At 34.7% G+C, this 15778-nt stretch overlaps 2 protein-coding genes across 4 annotated transcripts; both read left to right on the forward strand.

The window, feature by feature from the left end:
• Window positions 1–326: 326 nt before the first annotated feature.
• Window positions 327–11956, forward strand: LOC112050310 (NADH-cytochrome b5 reductase 3). Of its 3 annotated transcripts, none has more exons than XM_024088552.2 (6): window positions 327–825; window positions 2275–2503; window positions 3185–3303; window positions 5563–5767; window positions 9475–9669; window positions 10914–11956. In XM_024088552.2, exons 1-6 carry the CDS (start codon window positions 793–795, stop codon window positions 11084–11086), a joined length of 954 nt encoding a protein of 317 aa, XP_023944320.1. In that variant the 5' UTR covers window positions 327–792; the 3' UTR covers window positions 11087–11956. The 3 variants fall into 3 exon arrangements, with proteins under 3 accessions (XP_023944320.1, XP_023944321.1, XP_023944319.1); XM_024088553.2 differs by lacking the exon at window positions 327–825 and adding an exon at window positions 884–1033; XM_024088551.2 differs by lacking the exon at window positions 327–825 and adding an exon at window positions 1088–1433.
• A 1357-nt stretch (window positions 11957–13313) lies between these two features.
• Window positions 13314–14255, forward strand: LOC112050332 (uncharacterized). Its single transcript, XM_052882188.1, has one exon. It carries the CDS (start codon window positions 13314–13316, stop codon window positions 14253–14255), a length of 942 nt encoding a protein of 313 aa, XP_052738148.1.
• Window positions 14256–15778: the final 1523 nt, after the last annotated feature.

The raw sequence follows: 15778 nt of genomic DNA on the forward strand, positions 1-15778 counted from the left end.
TCAAACCGTGCCGTGTACGGATCTCTGTCTACGAAGCTCGCATTCACAATTATTTCTCTATGGTAATTGTCAACAGTCATAATTGTCAGTGTCAACTGTCAATGTCAACAAGCTTATTATGTCTATGGTCTCATAAAGCGGCAATTTTAAATTAAATTTATTTATGGATTTGCTTACAAAATAAAATACAATTACATAAATATCAGTTAATAATACGTTTCAGCTATCCTAATTTATCAACAAAATTGGTTAAAACTATTAAAAAACATTTTTGTGTCACCAACCTATCGTCTTCTGTAATCTTTATTTTTTGATAAACGCTAAGAAAACATTAATCTTTGTCCGAAATATAACTAATAAACAATAAAATAAAGAAAGAGCTAAATAATCAAAATTATTATCGTTTTGTTGTGGTTCTGAGACTTCTGAGAACATCTACGTTACGTGTGCCGTCGCCCACCCAGAGAAAACAAGATGATATACAACGAACATGGTTTTGCCGTCGCCCTTTGAAGATCTATTCTTGGATTGGTTTTGTTGTTTTTTGGAAAACTATTGTAGTAGTGGGGCAGCAACTAGATATTTCGGTTCACCGTTGATTTCATTCATCATTTTACACGAGCCTAAAAGTAGCGCACTCCACACTGAACACGTGAGATGAAGATTAAGGAAAACATAACGTGAAACCAAAAACCTTGGGGAAAGGAAAACTAACTAATGCGAATAGTGTAATAATTAATTATTAAAAAAAATTAAATAACAACAAGTGATTGTTGCAATAAAACGATAAAAATGAATGGTACTGTCAAATTGAGCCCTAATTATGTGAGTATTTTGATTTTTGATATCATTAATTTAATAGCTCGAATTGATTGTGGAATGTATATTTAATCTCTACGTGCGACGTGACTGGTATTTTCTTATCATTTTCATATTCTGATAAAACAATAGATAGATTTTTTGCAATAATACACATTCCGTTTACGTAGCTTCAAGCTTGTAGGTATCTAGTTTTGCAGGAAAAATGAGTTTGGTACGTACATTTTATGTAATGTGTAATAATTTGCTCAGTCATAACAGGTCATAACTGTTGCGTTACAAGTAAATTTATGCTATCAAAGATTTTTTTCAAGTTCTGACATCAGCCCATTAACGCGAGCCGACTGCCGAGTACGGATACGATCATACGAGACACGAGTTCACAAAGTTCACGATCTCGGCCGTTAATTATTATTTCACTCGTAAAGTTATATAGTTTATTAAATACGCAACTTCTAGTCATGCCTATGCAGCTCTTGTACTACGTGTTCTAATATTTCGTAATCCTCGCGCGTTACTAACTTGTGCCTATATTCTGTGATTTATAAATCCTATAAGACCTAAGTATTTGTGAAAATATGGATGACCTATCATCATTACTAGATGATATACCGGTATGTAAGTCTCTAGGGCTATTGTATCATACTTAGCTACAACATGGTTTATTCAGTTACAACATTCAAGTTCCAAAATATAAAACTTGACCTTTGGTTCCTAATGTCAATGTATTGGTGTTTACTTAGATTGAAACTTTTTTCTGGTGGTATGTGTTATGTATAATTTAACTTAGTGTGATATCTTTATTTGTATTTTAAATTTGATAGTAAAATAGTTAAATTTTACTAATTAAATTTAGTTAGTCAGCATCACTTGCTGCACTATTTAGTAGTAAGCAATTATTTGTTGTTTGTGACGAAAATGAAAATTTAAAAGACAAAAATGACGGTCACCCAATATACAATGACCAGCTGATATTAAAAGATGTTTTAGTCTTAGAAACCAAGCAGAATGGCAAAATCAAGAGGAGGCCCATGTCAAAAGATAGACTTACTGGTTGCTCTGTTCTAACAAATTAAATTAATTGTGTGTTGGGATTTTCTTTGCAAGCAAAATTAAAAATTCTAAAATTATAATTGGATTTTTAATGGCAACGTTTTAACTCTCTCTGCGAGATCATTTTCAAGCCTATAGTGAACAACAGAAAATGCCATTTTGCTGTTGCCATTAAAAATCCAATTGTAATTTATGAATTTTTAATTTTGCTTGCAAACAAAATCCCAACACACACATTCCAATTCTAATCCACAAAAAACCTCAAAGGTTGGATACAATTAATTTAGTATTGTAGAATGCCTGGGTATTCTTTCTATATATTACTAGCAAATTAAGTCTTTTAGTCATTAGTCATAGAATATTTTCAATATTTATTTATTTTATAATCAATTTTGATTACAGGTATTACCAATTATATTTGGTGTAGGAGCAGTGGTAGTCCTTACATCAGTTTTAGCCCACCTTGTATGGGGCAGAAAGACAACAAAGAGACCAATAAAAAGTAATAAGCCCCCTATAACTTTAGTGGACTCAAACGTAAAATATCCATTGCCATTGATAGAACGTGAGGAAATCAGCCATGACACAAGAAGGTTCCGATTTGGATTGCCCACACCAGAACATGTTTTAGGTAAGTTATCTATTGTAATATTAACAAGAGGTGAGGTTTAATTATTTATTTGTTACAAATAGGCTCCGTAACTACTAGACCGATTTTGAAAATTCTATGACCTAAGAAAACCTAAATTATCAGTGAGTAACAGGCTATATTTTATACCCATATTCCTATGGGACCTGGAACTATGTGGGTTAGTCATTAATAATCAAAATTAGTTATGTAATGTTCAATAATTTATCTGATTAATTACAGCTACCTATTCAAGTTAAATATAATTTGATTATAATTAATCCCCAGCTTAGAAAACTCTGATGTTGTGAATTTAATGTGTTTGACTGTATAACTGTGTATCTGTTGATGGCATTATAACTTTAAATGTTGTATGTATATGGATGTGTTTTATTTTGTTAAAACGCCAAATTGATGGAGAATATGTTTGATATAATATGCAACAATGATCTGTTAAAGAATCTAAAAGGGTCCTACAAGGGTCTTTTTTTTGTATTAGGAACACTAAAAATCATGAAATTTGTGTAACATTATTTATTGCTGGGCCCATAATCACACAACACTCAAATGAGATATTTATTATTCTATTGAGTGTGACTGTAAATATCTGCAATAATTGTTATTATGTATTATGTTAGCCATCTGTATGTATTTGGAGTGGTATTATCAATAAAATCATTACAGGACTGCCGATTGGCCAGCACATACATTTATCAGTCAAGATAGATGATGACCTTGTTATCAGGGCATACACTCCGGTGTCCAGTGATGAGGAAAAAGGTTATGTTGACTTGGTCATTAAGGTAATTATTCTATACTTTAAGCATGTTTTCTTTAATAAATAAGGGTCAGTTACACCACTTTCTGTTAAGTGTCAGATGGCTTATACAAATTATTTTATCAGTCTTGGGACAAAGTATCTTAGTATCCCATGGATTCACTGTGCGGGTACCGGGTCTATCATATGACAGATAGAAAAACACTGAGCAGATACCCGGACTTGTGACCCATGGGTGTAGAGTTCTTCTTTCCTGGGCCTTTTCCGCACTTGGCCACTAGGGGTTGACCGTTGTACATAGGTGCTGATCCCCGCTGGAGTCACTCCAGATCCCCGAGCGAACGGGTGTTGGGTTAAGGATGTCCTTGACAGTTAACTAATATTCCCCTTTTCCGCTTGTGTTGTCTGTCTAGCCAAATTTAGTAAGATCCTACTAGAGCAACTTTGATAGATACTCTTACTAATATAAAACTTGCTGCAGTTCTAGTGAGGCCAAGGTCTTTAAGCAAGTTATAGAGAGATTTTGCTGGTAATCCTCTTGCACCTCTACTTCTATGGCATACAACTGACCACATAGCCATTTTTAGTTAGTACATTTGTTAGGTTCCATTGATCTCCTATCAAAAAGTGGATGAACAATTAGCGACCAAAAAACGCCCCCACTCAATGAGTGCCAAACACGACTTCTTGGCACTCAATTCAAGTAGTCGCATTTGCAAATTCAACCTTAAACCTAATCCTTATGGTTTCATTTGCTCTGAATTTAGGATTTTAATGAATATTGGACTATATTTAAAGGTCTTTGGCTATAATTTTCTTTACCAATCAAAGTCAAAGCAAAATTGGCCAGTTTTTAAGTGAAATTTTCTATTATGTGCATACTTTTATTATTGGAGGTCAATGTTAGGTCCTAATATTAATTCACTTTTATACTGTGGTCCTTCGGAATGTTAGTCTCCCTGCTCCTATGGCTTTACAAGTACTATATATTTAGTTTGTTTGGAAAAAAGGAAAATGTCTGGTTAGAAAGTGACAAAACGTACATAGTTTATCCAACACTTATGAAAAGATGGTTATGCTGACTGATAGCTTTGCAACATTGTTCAAATAAGTTTGTACTCTTAAAGTTTGGCAGGAAAATCTTTGGAATCACATTTAGCTCTCGGCCTATTTTCATTGATTTACTGCATTTCATACTTTTATTGCTTAAAGTAGAATGCATTTAATTCAAAAGTTCTGTAAAGGTGCACTAAAATACTTGACCAATTTTGCCCTAATAGGGCAATTATTTCATAAAAATTATTACTTGAGGACTAATTTAGTCCAGTCCTTAAGTAACATTTTTTACAAACTTATTAATTCTCACAGACTGTGAATTTACCTACTGCAATAAAAAAAACATTTCAAGTTATTATTTGTATTGTTTTTTAGAAATTACATAATTAATTATGCATGCTTGATTATTACCATTGTATTTATGATAATCATCATGATAATAAAAACTATTATCTTATCCTAGATATATTTTACTTAGATAGCCACTGTGATTACATTCACATAAAATTATTCAGGTTAAGGTAAAATTAATAGACATTTATTCTATTGTAAATTGAAATACAAAGAAGTCTATTTAATACAAATTTTCAGCTAGATAAATAGACATGAATATTCTGAATAGATAATTTTATAAATTGGCATAGAATAAATAGCAATTTTCACATTTATTTGAATAGACAGGCATCTAATATTGTGTAGTTCTGTTTTTTAGGGAACTCTTCAAACAATTGATCAAATCATGGAAACTAAATTATACCTCATACTGACAACTAATACCTAATACATATTTTTTTAATGATATTAAGATAATTCTATAATATGGTACCAATTATCATGGTGCTGGTCTTATCTAAGTGGCCATAGTACTTAATTTCTGAACTGAACAATCTTCTTCTTCTTCTTCTTTCTTCTGGGCCGTTTCCGCACTTAGCCATGTGATTGGCCGTTGTGCGTGGGTGAACTGAACAATAATTTGTTTTAAAAAAAAATTGTTTACATCTACTAATATCACTCGTTTATGCGCGAAAGTTAGTATGGTTAGATGTTTGTTACTCTTTCACTCAAAAACGAATTAATGTTTTGACTGAAATTTGGAATGGAAATAGATTATACCCTTAAGTAATAATTATACACACAGACAACAGAAAAATCCATGGTTCCTGCGCGGTTTGCGAAAAACTGATTTTCCTGGGCGACTAATTTTAATGCTGTTAATTTTCTTTTATAGGTATATTTCAGAAATGTCCACCCAAAGTTTCCCGAGGGCGGTAAAATGTCGCAACACTTGGAAAGCATGAAGCTTGGCGACACCATAGACGTGCGAGGGCCGTCTGGTAGACTTCAATATGCTAACAATGGCGTTTTCATGATAAAGAAACTTAGAAAAGATCCACCAGTTAGAATAGTGGCCAAGAAACTCAATATGATTGCAGGTTAGTGGAAAAAAACTGAATCTTCACTCAATTTTGTGTTTAATCAATCTCACCGGATGGTAAGTGATGATGGTATGATAATATAAGATGGAAGTGGGCTAACTTCTTAGGAGGATGAAAATTCACACCCATTTTGGTTTCTACACGACATCGTACCGGGACGCTAAATCGCTTGATATTTGCCGGTAGGATGGTAACTAGCCACGGCTGAAGCCTCCCACCCGCCAATGGACCAATTAACAAAACCTTAATCGGCTCAGCCGGGGATCGAACCCAGGACCTCAGTCTTGTAAATCCACTGCGAATACCAGCGCCACGAAGCTGTCAAATATAGATACATAAACATATTAATGATTTAATGATACATCAATAATAATAAATTCATACTTTAATTTTGAGGGAACTCTCAAACGAAAATAGTCCTGTTTTTTTTAATTTTCATCTTACCTAACTTATTGTAAGTTAAGTATGATTTTTATTTATCACCTCAAAATATTCACACGGTGTTAATTCATAGACAATTCACTAGCGCGATGCGTACCTATAGGCCATCGCCCCTATAGGTACGCATCGCGCTAGTGAATTGTAAATCCTAGCAACCCGATTCCTATCGGATTACCTTTAAAAAATCCACGAGTTTTACAAAACACATATAGAGTAAAAAAACACATGAACATACTACCTAATAGAAAATTTCAGTCTACGCTACTGGTACCTAAGTATTTAAATGCTTTGAAGCGTCAGGCGAAAATAATTTAAACATAAGTCAAGACAAGAAAACTTTGTATGATAAGTAATTTGGGGTAAATCAGGTAATAATAATTTAGATACACTATCATAGAATACATAATAGTCCAAGTAAATTAGTTCGAGTGCCTCAAGTAGGTATATGTATAGATCCAGGGTATAGTGATAGTGATAAAACCACTATCATGTAAAGATAAATCAGTATATTCATTAATAGACAGTAGGTACCTATCAGCTTTAATAAAATTAGGTACATCATTGATAGTTTTTGCTTTTACATGATATGATTTTAATCTAGCCCAATTTCCCTACGGTTTATTTTTGGTATGTAACATGTAATATTTAGTATAGCGTATGCCCGCGACTTCGCGTTAAATTCAGTCATTAAATTTTGCGGTAAACATCTATAGAAAGTTTTGGTAAACGGGGTTCGATGTCACATTCTAAATAATTTAACAGCCCTTGTTATGACTTTTATTTACGTTATGAAGAAAAATAATTACTTCATTGCACACAATGTAAAACAAATTAAAAATTAAAAAGGAATAATTAAAACTGAAAATTACCATGCAAAGGCGACGTTATTGCTATATACAATCTCTAACAGGACAACCCCTAATGACAGGACTTGTGGAGAACGAAACCTAAATTGCAGATGGAGTTTTCTACTTTTTTTTTATTTGTAAGTAGTGCATACCCTAGCTGAAATCGTTGTGCACGCTTTATTGGTGTCAACTTACTACTAAATTAAAAAATAAACCGTCTTCTGAATATAGAATCACTATAACATCTTAATATAGATCAAAATAATTAATCGTATCTTAATTCTATCTCTTCCGTAAAGTTGCAAATATTAGATATCGTTAATGTCCTCTACAAGTAACGTAGGACAAATTAGCGATAAGAGTCGACTCTTAGGTATGTATAAGAGCATTAGTCTCATACATACATTTGTAGGTATATCTGATTAGTTATCCTAACTATATTATCACGAATGTGTGGTTGTTTGTACTCATAAGTATGGGTTAACTGCTTGCAACCGATCATATTGCTAAGGTACACTTTATTAGTAGACTAGCGGACGCGACTTCGTCCGAGTGGACTTTCAAGTCCTATTTCACCACATTAGAGTTTGTATTTTTGAATCCCATTATATTTCGTATTTTTTTAATGATATGTGAACAATTTTTAAAACTGTAACAAACTTTCAACCCCTATTTCACGCCCTTGAATATTTTATTTTCGCAATAAAAAGTATCCTATAACCTTCTCCGTATTATGGTCTTAAACCGTGCCAAGTTTCATTTGAATTCATTCAGTAGTTTCAGCGTGATGCCCGACTAACAATAACACACGGACAGACAGACAGACAAAAAATGGAAAATAAGTAAATGTATATAATTCGACCAGTTTTATTATAAGTATAGATATAGATATTACAAAAGTGGCTGTAGGGACTTATGAAAAAAAGAAAGAAAATAAGTTTATTCATTTTTAATGCCACAAACAGTACATCCTATCTTAGATATTATATGACTGTATGTGACACCAAACAGAAAGGGTTTACAACTTAGCATTAGCCGTTCATCGCAGAAAAGCAATGCCCAGCGCTGATTTTCAGCTGAGACCCGGGTGACGTCACAATCAGTTATAATTATTATCTACTAATAAAAATACTTTTAATACATTCAAATTAAAAGATAATAAAAAAAACTTAGATTATTATCAATTCCTGGGTCTGTAGCCGTATGGCACGTCGATTCTCTTTCTACTATCGCAAACACTTTGAAAATTAAAAAATGTATGGGAATGACATTCATTACCGACAGGTCACGTGATCAAGTTATCGATCGGATTTGTTAATCATATTTTTTTTCGTTTTCGTAGCGTTTGCGATTGTAGAAAGAGACTCGACGTACCACATGGCTACAGGCCCAGTACCTACAGTATAATCAAGTATTTTTAAACAAGTTAGGTATAGGATCATAAATCTCGAGCTGCAGTAAACTTGTGTATAATTTATTGTTAAAAAAAAGTTATTATGACATTCAATATTACTTTATGGACATGGTCATTTTCTAATTTATTATTTTGTAATTGTGACAATGTAATTATTTAGTTTTTCATATTTTTTTCTTCGTTGAAATGTATTTTTTTTTTCTTTAAAAAGAATATTTGCCATATTTTTTATAATATGACCAATATTCCCATTCCCTTCCAACTAGTCGGGAAAGACTGTGCTAGGAGTGGGTGCGACAATAGACCAACGGGGCGGGGATCGAACCACCACCCTTCGGTGATGAGTCCGACCGCTCTTACCGTTGAGCTATTGAGGCTTCAAAGGCGCTTCATTTAATTTGAAAGGATAGTAGATTCATACACCAGTTATGGTAAAATGTATATAGGCTTAATTCTAATAGGGATGGAATGGGATTATGATACAATAAATAAGAGGAATATTAAGTTAACATTCCTCTTATTTACCCGAATGTATCATAAAAATCAATATATTCAAACCTAGCCATCATCCCTATTAGAGTTAACCATTTTGTATGAGGCGTTTTTCAGAAATCCGCGACTGCGCCGCTCATCTGTTACTTTAAAAAAACTGTCATCATCCCTATTCAAATTGTACCTATATAATAATTTTGGCTGGTGGGAGGCTTCGGCCGTGGCTACTTACCACCCTACCGACAAAGACGTACCGCCAAGCGATTTAGCGTTCCGGTACGATGTCGTGTAGAAACCGATAGGGGTGTGGATTTTCATCCTCCTCCTAACAAGTTAGCCCTTTTCCATCTTAGATTGCATCATCACTTACCATCAGGTGCGATTGTAATCAAGGGCTAACTTGTAAAGAATAAAAAAAAAAACCATCATGTTAAACCTACATTTTTATGAATATAATTCATTTATTCATACGAATGTTGATGATAAAGATGTTAATATGAATGTTGCAGGTGGCACAGGTGTTGCGCCGATGTTGCAACTCATAAGGCACATATGCACTGATCCCTCGGACAAGACTGAGATGAGACTGCTGTTTGCCAATCAATCCGAACAAGATATCCTCGTGAGGCCCGAGCTGGAGAAGTACCAGAGAGAGCACCCGGAGCAGTTCTCACTGTGGTACACCGTTGATAGAGCCACTGAAGGTAACTTAATATTTTACTATGCACGCGTTCATCAACTCAAATTATTGATGACTCAGTTGATAATGCGCTGACCCATCAAACAAGGCTGCTGTTTGCTAATCAGTTCGAGCAAGACATCTTCGTGAGGCCCGAGCTAGAGAAGTACCAGAGAGAGCATCCAGAGCAATTCTCACTGTGGTACACTGTTGATAGAGTCACTAAAGGTAACTTGTTTTCCTATGACCGCGTTATCAACTGGACTGGAATGCTTGGTTGTCCGACGACTCAGTTGATAACGCGCTTACTTACAATGTTCTCTGTTACGTAAGATCGGGCTGAGACTGCTGTTCGCCAAACAGTCCGAGCAGGACATCCTCGTGAGCTGGAGGAATACCAGGGAGAGCACCCGGAGCAGTTCTCACTGTGATTTACAATACGCGCGTTATCAACTGAGTCATCGGACCATCTATTATTTATAACGCGCTCAACTGAGTTGTGAGGTAACAAATGTTTATAGGGAATTGATTGATAGCATGATAACTCAATTGATAACGCGCTGACCTATCAAGCAAGGGTGCTGTTCTCCAATCAGAACGAACAGGACATCGTCGTGAGGCTCGAGGTGGAGAAATAACAGCTAGAGCATGCAGAACAGTTCACACCGAAGTACACTGTTGATAGAGCCACTGAAGGTAACTTGTTTTCCTATGTCCGCGTTATTAACTGAGTTGTGAGAACTTCATCAACGGAATCGTGAGGTCGTAAATATATATAGAGAATGATTGGTTGTCAGCGACTCAGTTGATAACACGCTTACCCACAAGGTAAGACTGCTGTTCGCCAATCAGAGCGAGCTAGATATCCTCGGGAGACACTCTTTATGTTTAATTATTATTATTAATTATATTAATTAAAAAAGAAAAAAACCCATCTGAGTTTGTTGTAGGCTCTCCTCGGACCTAGGCGCTTTGGAACCCTCGTAAATTTAACTTTAAGTTTTCGACTAATTATTATCACCATTATCTTATAATATTAATACCTGACCTTTCGAGAGTGCTTGTAAACTAAGCCTAATTGAAATAAATGAATATTGACTATTTCTATTTGGGTTCTATTACGAGTATAAGCGTCCTAGTTCCTATTCAAATATTGTCCTTAATTTTCTCATCTTCCTTTTCTGTATGTTTATTTTATGCAAAAAAAAATTAGTACCTATTGTTCAATTTTTTTTAATCCCAAATCAAAATCTTAATCGTATTTTTCAGGTTGGCAATACAGCACAGGATTCATCAACGACGAGATGATCAAGAACCACCTGTTCCCGCCCGCCGATGACGTCATCGTGCTCATGTGCGGACCTCCGCCTATGATCAACTTCGCGTGCAACCCCGCCTTAGATAAACTGGGTTACCCGGAGGATATGCGCTTTGCCTACTAGTTCACAAGTAAAACCCAAAAAATAATAAAAGTTAACTATTACTTTGGTAATTTACAATATTTTTTTAACTAATAAGCAAGGAATAAGTACAAGGTGGTAGTACTTACCCAGACGAGCACAAAAAGCTCTACTACCAGTCATCTGTTATTGCATCCGCTATGCTGCTTAAAGGTGCGGGGCGGTTCTAATGAGTTATGACCTTAAAACATCATATGCGAGCACACTCGCTAGGAACAAGTTATTATAGTGCTATTCTGTATCGATTTTTTTGTGCCTCGATGTAAGTTTAGAATTCGTTTCTATCTATGTCTAACACAAAACTAATAGATAGACAGATTCAAAGCTCACACTATTTGTGTTATAAAATCATAATAACAAATCTCCAGCAGGCTAATTCACTATCTTTGTATACTCATTGACATATCCGAAATACCTACTGGTGGATATCATACAGTAGGTAGATGTCATTTCTCAGTTGAGTTGGTGTTTATTTTAAGAAGTTAATAATTCTGACCAAAATAGTGAATAGGCCAGTGTGCAGGGTGCCACATAGCTTTTATGAGCCGTGACATTTAACCGACTTCCAAAAAGAAGGTTTTCAATTTGAAAATGTGATTTACATTCCGTTATAAACGTCATTCAGCACAACATTAAAACTTACAAATATAAAAGTTTGACAATAATTTTTGAACCAGGATTTGGCTTGATTATTTATTATTCGAAAATTATAAACTGATTGTAGGTAGACAATTTTGTATTTTTGTACATTTACTTGTATCTACATGCGTTTTAGTTTTAAGGTTATTGAATCTTTGAGTTGTATGTAGTGGTAGGTGTTTTGTAAGACAATAAACTGTTATATTATTAAAAGTTATGTATTTTACTACCATTATCTTCTATATCTATATCTTCTATGCTTATAATAAAACTGGTCAAATTCTATACATTTATTCGCAATTTGAGTTTTTACTTGTACCATTTGTACAAGTAAATTCTCAAATTTCAACAAACGTTAGCGTGGCATAACGGACGCCAGCGCCATCTAGAATCTATACTTATAATACGAATTCTGTACATTCTGTACATTGAATATATTTTGAAATTTTTTGCTGGAGGGCATTATATAATTGATACTGAAGAAAAAAATATTTTTTTGTTTGTCTGTCTGTCCGTGTTTTTTTGTTATTCCGGCATCACGCTGAAACTACTGAATGAATTCAAATGTAAATTGGCACGGTTTAAGACCATTCATAAGGAGAAGGTTATAGGATCCTTTTTTTGCGAAAATAAAATGAAAAGGGGATGAAATAGGGGTCGAAAGTTTGTATGGAAAGTCCTTAATTTTAAGAGTTTTTCATCCCGAAAACATCCATGGTTCCCGCGGGATTTGTGAATAACTGAATTCCACGTGGACAAAGTCGCGGGCGTCCGCTAGGATAATTTAAATAAACGCAGGATGACATCTGCTCTCCCTGCTACTTTTCCTTCAATGTCTGTTACTTTGTGAAATCCGCATAAAAATCAATTTATTATTTTCAAAAATTAATGTGAAATAATATAAAGTACAAAGCGGATCGAACTCATTTATATACAAAAAAGTAATAGAAAAAAACAGTGATCAAAGACGGTCTTATCGCTGTTAGCAATTTCTACTATTGGTTAAAGCAATTTAAATGTAGCCTACCTAATATTAGATTACATTAATTTATCCATACTTGTAATAAATCTGTACAGAGGTCAATTCTGTACATGAAATATATTTCCAAATTAACTATCAGGGGGTGATTAATGATCGATACTGATGCCAAACATGCAATCAGTAAAATGTTTGTCTGTCTGTATGTTCGTTATAGAAACAAAAACTACTCGGCGGATTTTAACGAAACTTGGTACAATTATTCTTCATACTCCTGGGCGGGTAATGGTATACTTTTCATCACGCTACGATCAATGGAGGGAAATGTTGGGAAAACGAGAGAAGTTACTCCATTTTTACAGCGATACTACTGTAAGGGCTGGATTAAAGAGGTCCCCTAGTTTTCCCCATTAATTTAATTAAAATAAAACCAGCTATTTAATTGTCATTACTCATTACATTAGTCGAAACAATGATTGAAATCAATGTTAATAATGACCCTAGAGACCTATTGAAATTATATTTATATTTTATACTCAATATTTATATTTTATATTCACTTCAAATTCAACACTCAAGGATATAACAGTCATGGATTTGCAGTTAGAAAAGTTATCTGTTGATATAATAGACGAGGATTTTGCCAATATTTTTTCTAGTGTTCATTTTCTACAAGCCATAATCGGTCGACTTAATGTGAATATTAAATACGGTTTTGTCACTGCCCCATCGAAACTATACGTTATTTATTCGATAGTAGTTTCAACCGCAGCCATTTTGTCTTTAATTGGTTTAGTCTTACAATGTGAATATGCAGATTATTTCATCATAGCTGAACCCTATTTTACAATGGGACACGTCTTCAATATGATTGTTGTGTTAAAAACAGTTGTGCGTGATTTAAATGGCGTTTCTATATGCGAATTTTACGTGAAATTGCAAAAAATTGACCGGGATTTAAACTTTAAGGGCGGTAAATGTAATAAAACACTTGCAATATATGTTACCATTTTGACAGTTGTACTCTGTACTCACATATTTGTAGCAATACTAGTTTTAAATTTGTATTATATGAATAGTTTCTGTCCATATACCACTTTCATGTTGTGGCCTGAAATGATCGCCATTGTGGATATGATTTTAATTCTTACAATAATTTATTACGTTTCAATACGAGTTAATTACATAAACGTGACCTTAGAAACTTTTAAAGACAAACCCCTAAATGAAGTTATAGCGGAAAGACGTGTGTACGACAAAAAATCTGCGGATGAAGTGATTTGGAATCACTTATTGAATGGTATGAACAGTGTTTCGACAGTTATGGCGGATTTTATTGAACTTTACCAATATCAGGTAAGTAAAGAAGTTATTAGGGGAAACCCGGGCAATGTGGACACCCTTGGCAAAGCGAATACCTTCAATAATTTCAAAACTATGCATCCCATTACTTTCATCGTATGTCATGTGGTTCCTCCTATACCCTTCAATCATAAAAGACCGGCTTTGCCACACCATAAGCCGTCATTTTAGAATAAAATTGAATTTTCAGAAAAGTGGTTCTTTGTTACAATAATTCAAGATAAGTATTTTCAAAACTACATGTATACCTACATGTGGTATTATTGTATTGTATTGTGCAATACTCGTATTATCAAAATATATAAGAAATGTATTGATATAGTGTTATTTTTGTTGATTATGTTAAACACTAAAATGTATTTTAAATACAATACTGTCAAACGTTTAGATGTCTACTTTGCCCGGACTTCCCCTAGATATATTCAAATGTGTAGTGTAGATATAACGTTAGTAGAATTAGGATGATCCTAAGCTTAGAATGAACCACATTGCGCTAGTATACGATAATTTTACCTTCATTTTTGTCAACAGATATTTACATTTACATGTAGCTTGATGTTACGGATAATGATTTTAATTCAGACAGGAATTTTGATAATCAAAAAACAAGTAAGTACCTAACCTATATATTTAAATACCTAAAGGATGAAAATCCACACCCCTTTTCGGTTTATACACCACATCGTACCGGCGGAACACTAAATGCCTTGGCGGTACGTCTTTGCCGGTAGGGTGGTAACTAGCCACGGCCGAAGCCACCCACCAGCCAGACCTGAGCCAATTAAGAAAACATTTATTGGCCTAGCCGGAGATCGAATCCAGGACCTCCGTCTCCTCCACCGCGGATACCACTGCGCCACGGAGGTCACACATACTCGTAAGAGCGATTACTAAGTATATCTAATCTAGGTATATTATATGAAAGTTTATAATGCGCGCGCTAGGAATCGATCCCAGGACCGACCTTCCGTTTATAAGGCCACGCACGCACATATTGCGTGCCTATATATTATGAATATGTACCAAAATTTGGGTGGATTAACTCACGCGCCACGCAAAACAGCTGAATAATGTTTTTTTCTTCATATTTTCCTATGGAAATAGAATAAATCAGAAATGGGATACGTGTGTTGTAACTACGGGGAACCGCTAGTTATGACATAATTACAAATCTTATATTTAGAGCCGTGATAGCCCAGTGGATATGACCTCTGCCTCCGATTTCGGAGGGTGTAGGTTCGAATCCGGTCCGGGGCATGCACCTCCAACTTTTCAGTTGTGTGCATTTTAAGAAATTAAATATCATGTGTCTCAAACGGCGAAGGAAAAACATCGTGAGGAAACCTACATACATGAGTATTTTCTTAATTCTCTGCGCGAGTGAAGTCTGCCAACCGCATTGGGCCAGCGTGGTGGCCTAACCCTTTTCATTCTGAGAGGAGACTCGAGCTGAATATGGGTTGATGATAATATTTTAGTAAGATGAGGGTGGGGTAGGATCCATTCAGTAGCGAGCATTTCATAGATCCAAAAAGCACTGCATATCCTAAGGACTCAACACATAGTTGGACGAGGATTTTTCCAGCTTTTACTTATATTGCATACCATAGTTAAAAACCTTATGCACGCCACTGGATTCATTAAATTTGTGATTTTTGAAACTTTCCAGCGTCCCCTGGAGGTAACCCCAACAG

Source organism: Bicyclus anynana, chromosome 6 (assembly GCF_947172395.1).
Source record: "Bicyclus anynana chromosome 6, ilBicAnyn1.1, whole genome shotgun sequence".
In the NCBI taxonomy this organism is placed as follows: domain Eukaryota; kingdom Metazoa; phylum Arthropoda; class Insecta; order Lepidoptera; family Nymphalidae; genus Bicyclus; species Bicyclus anynana.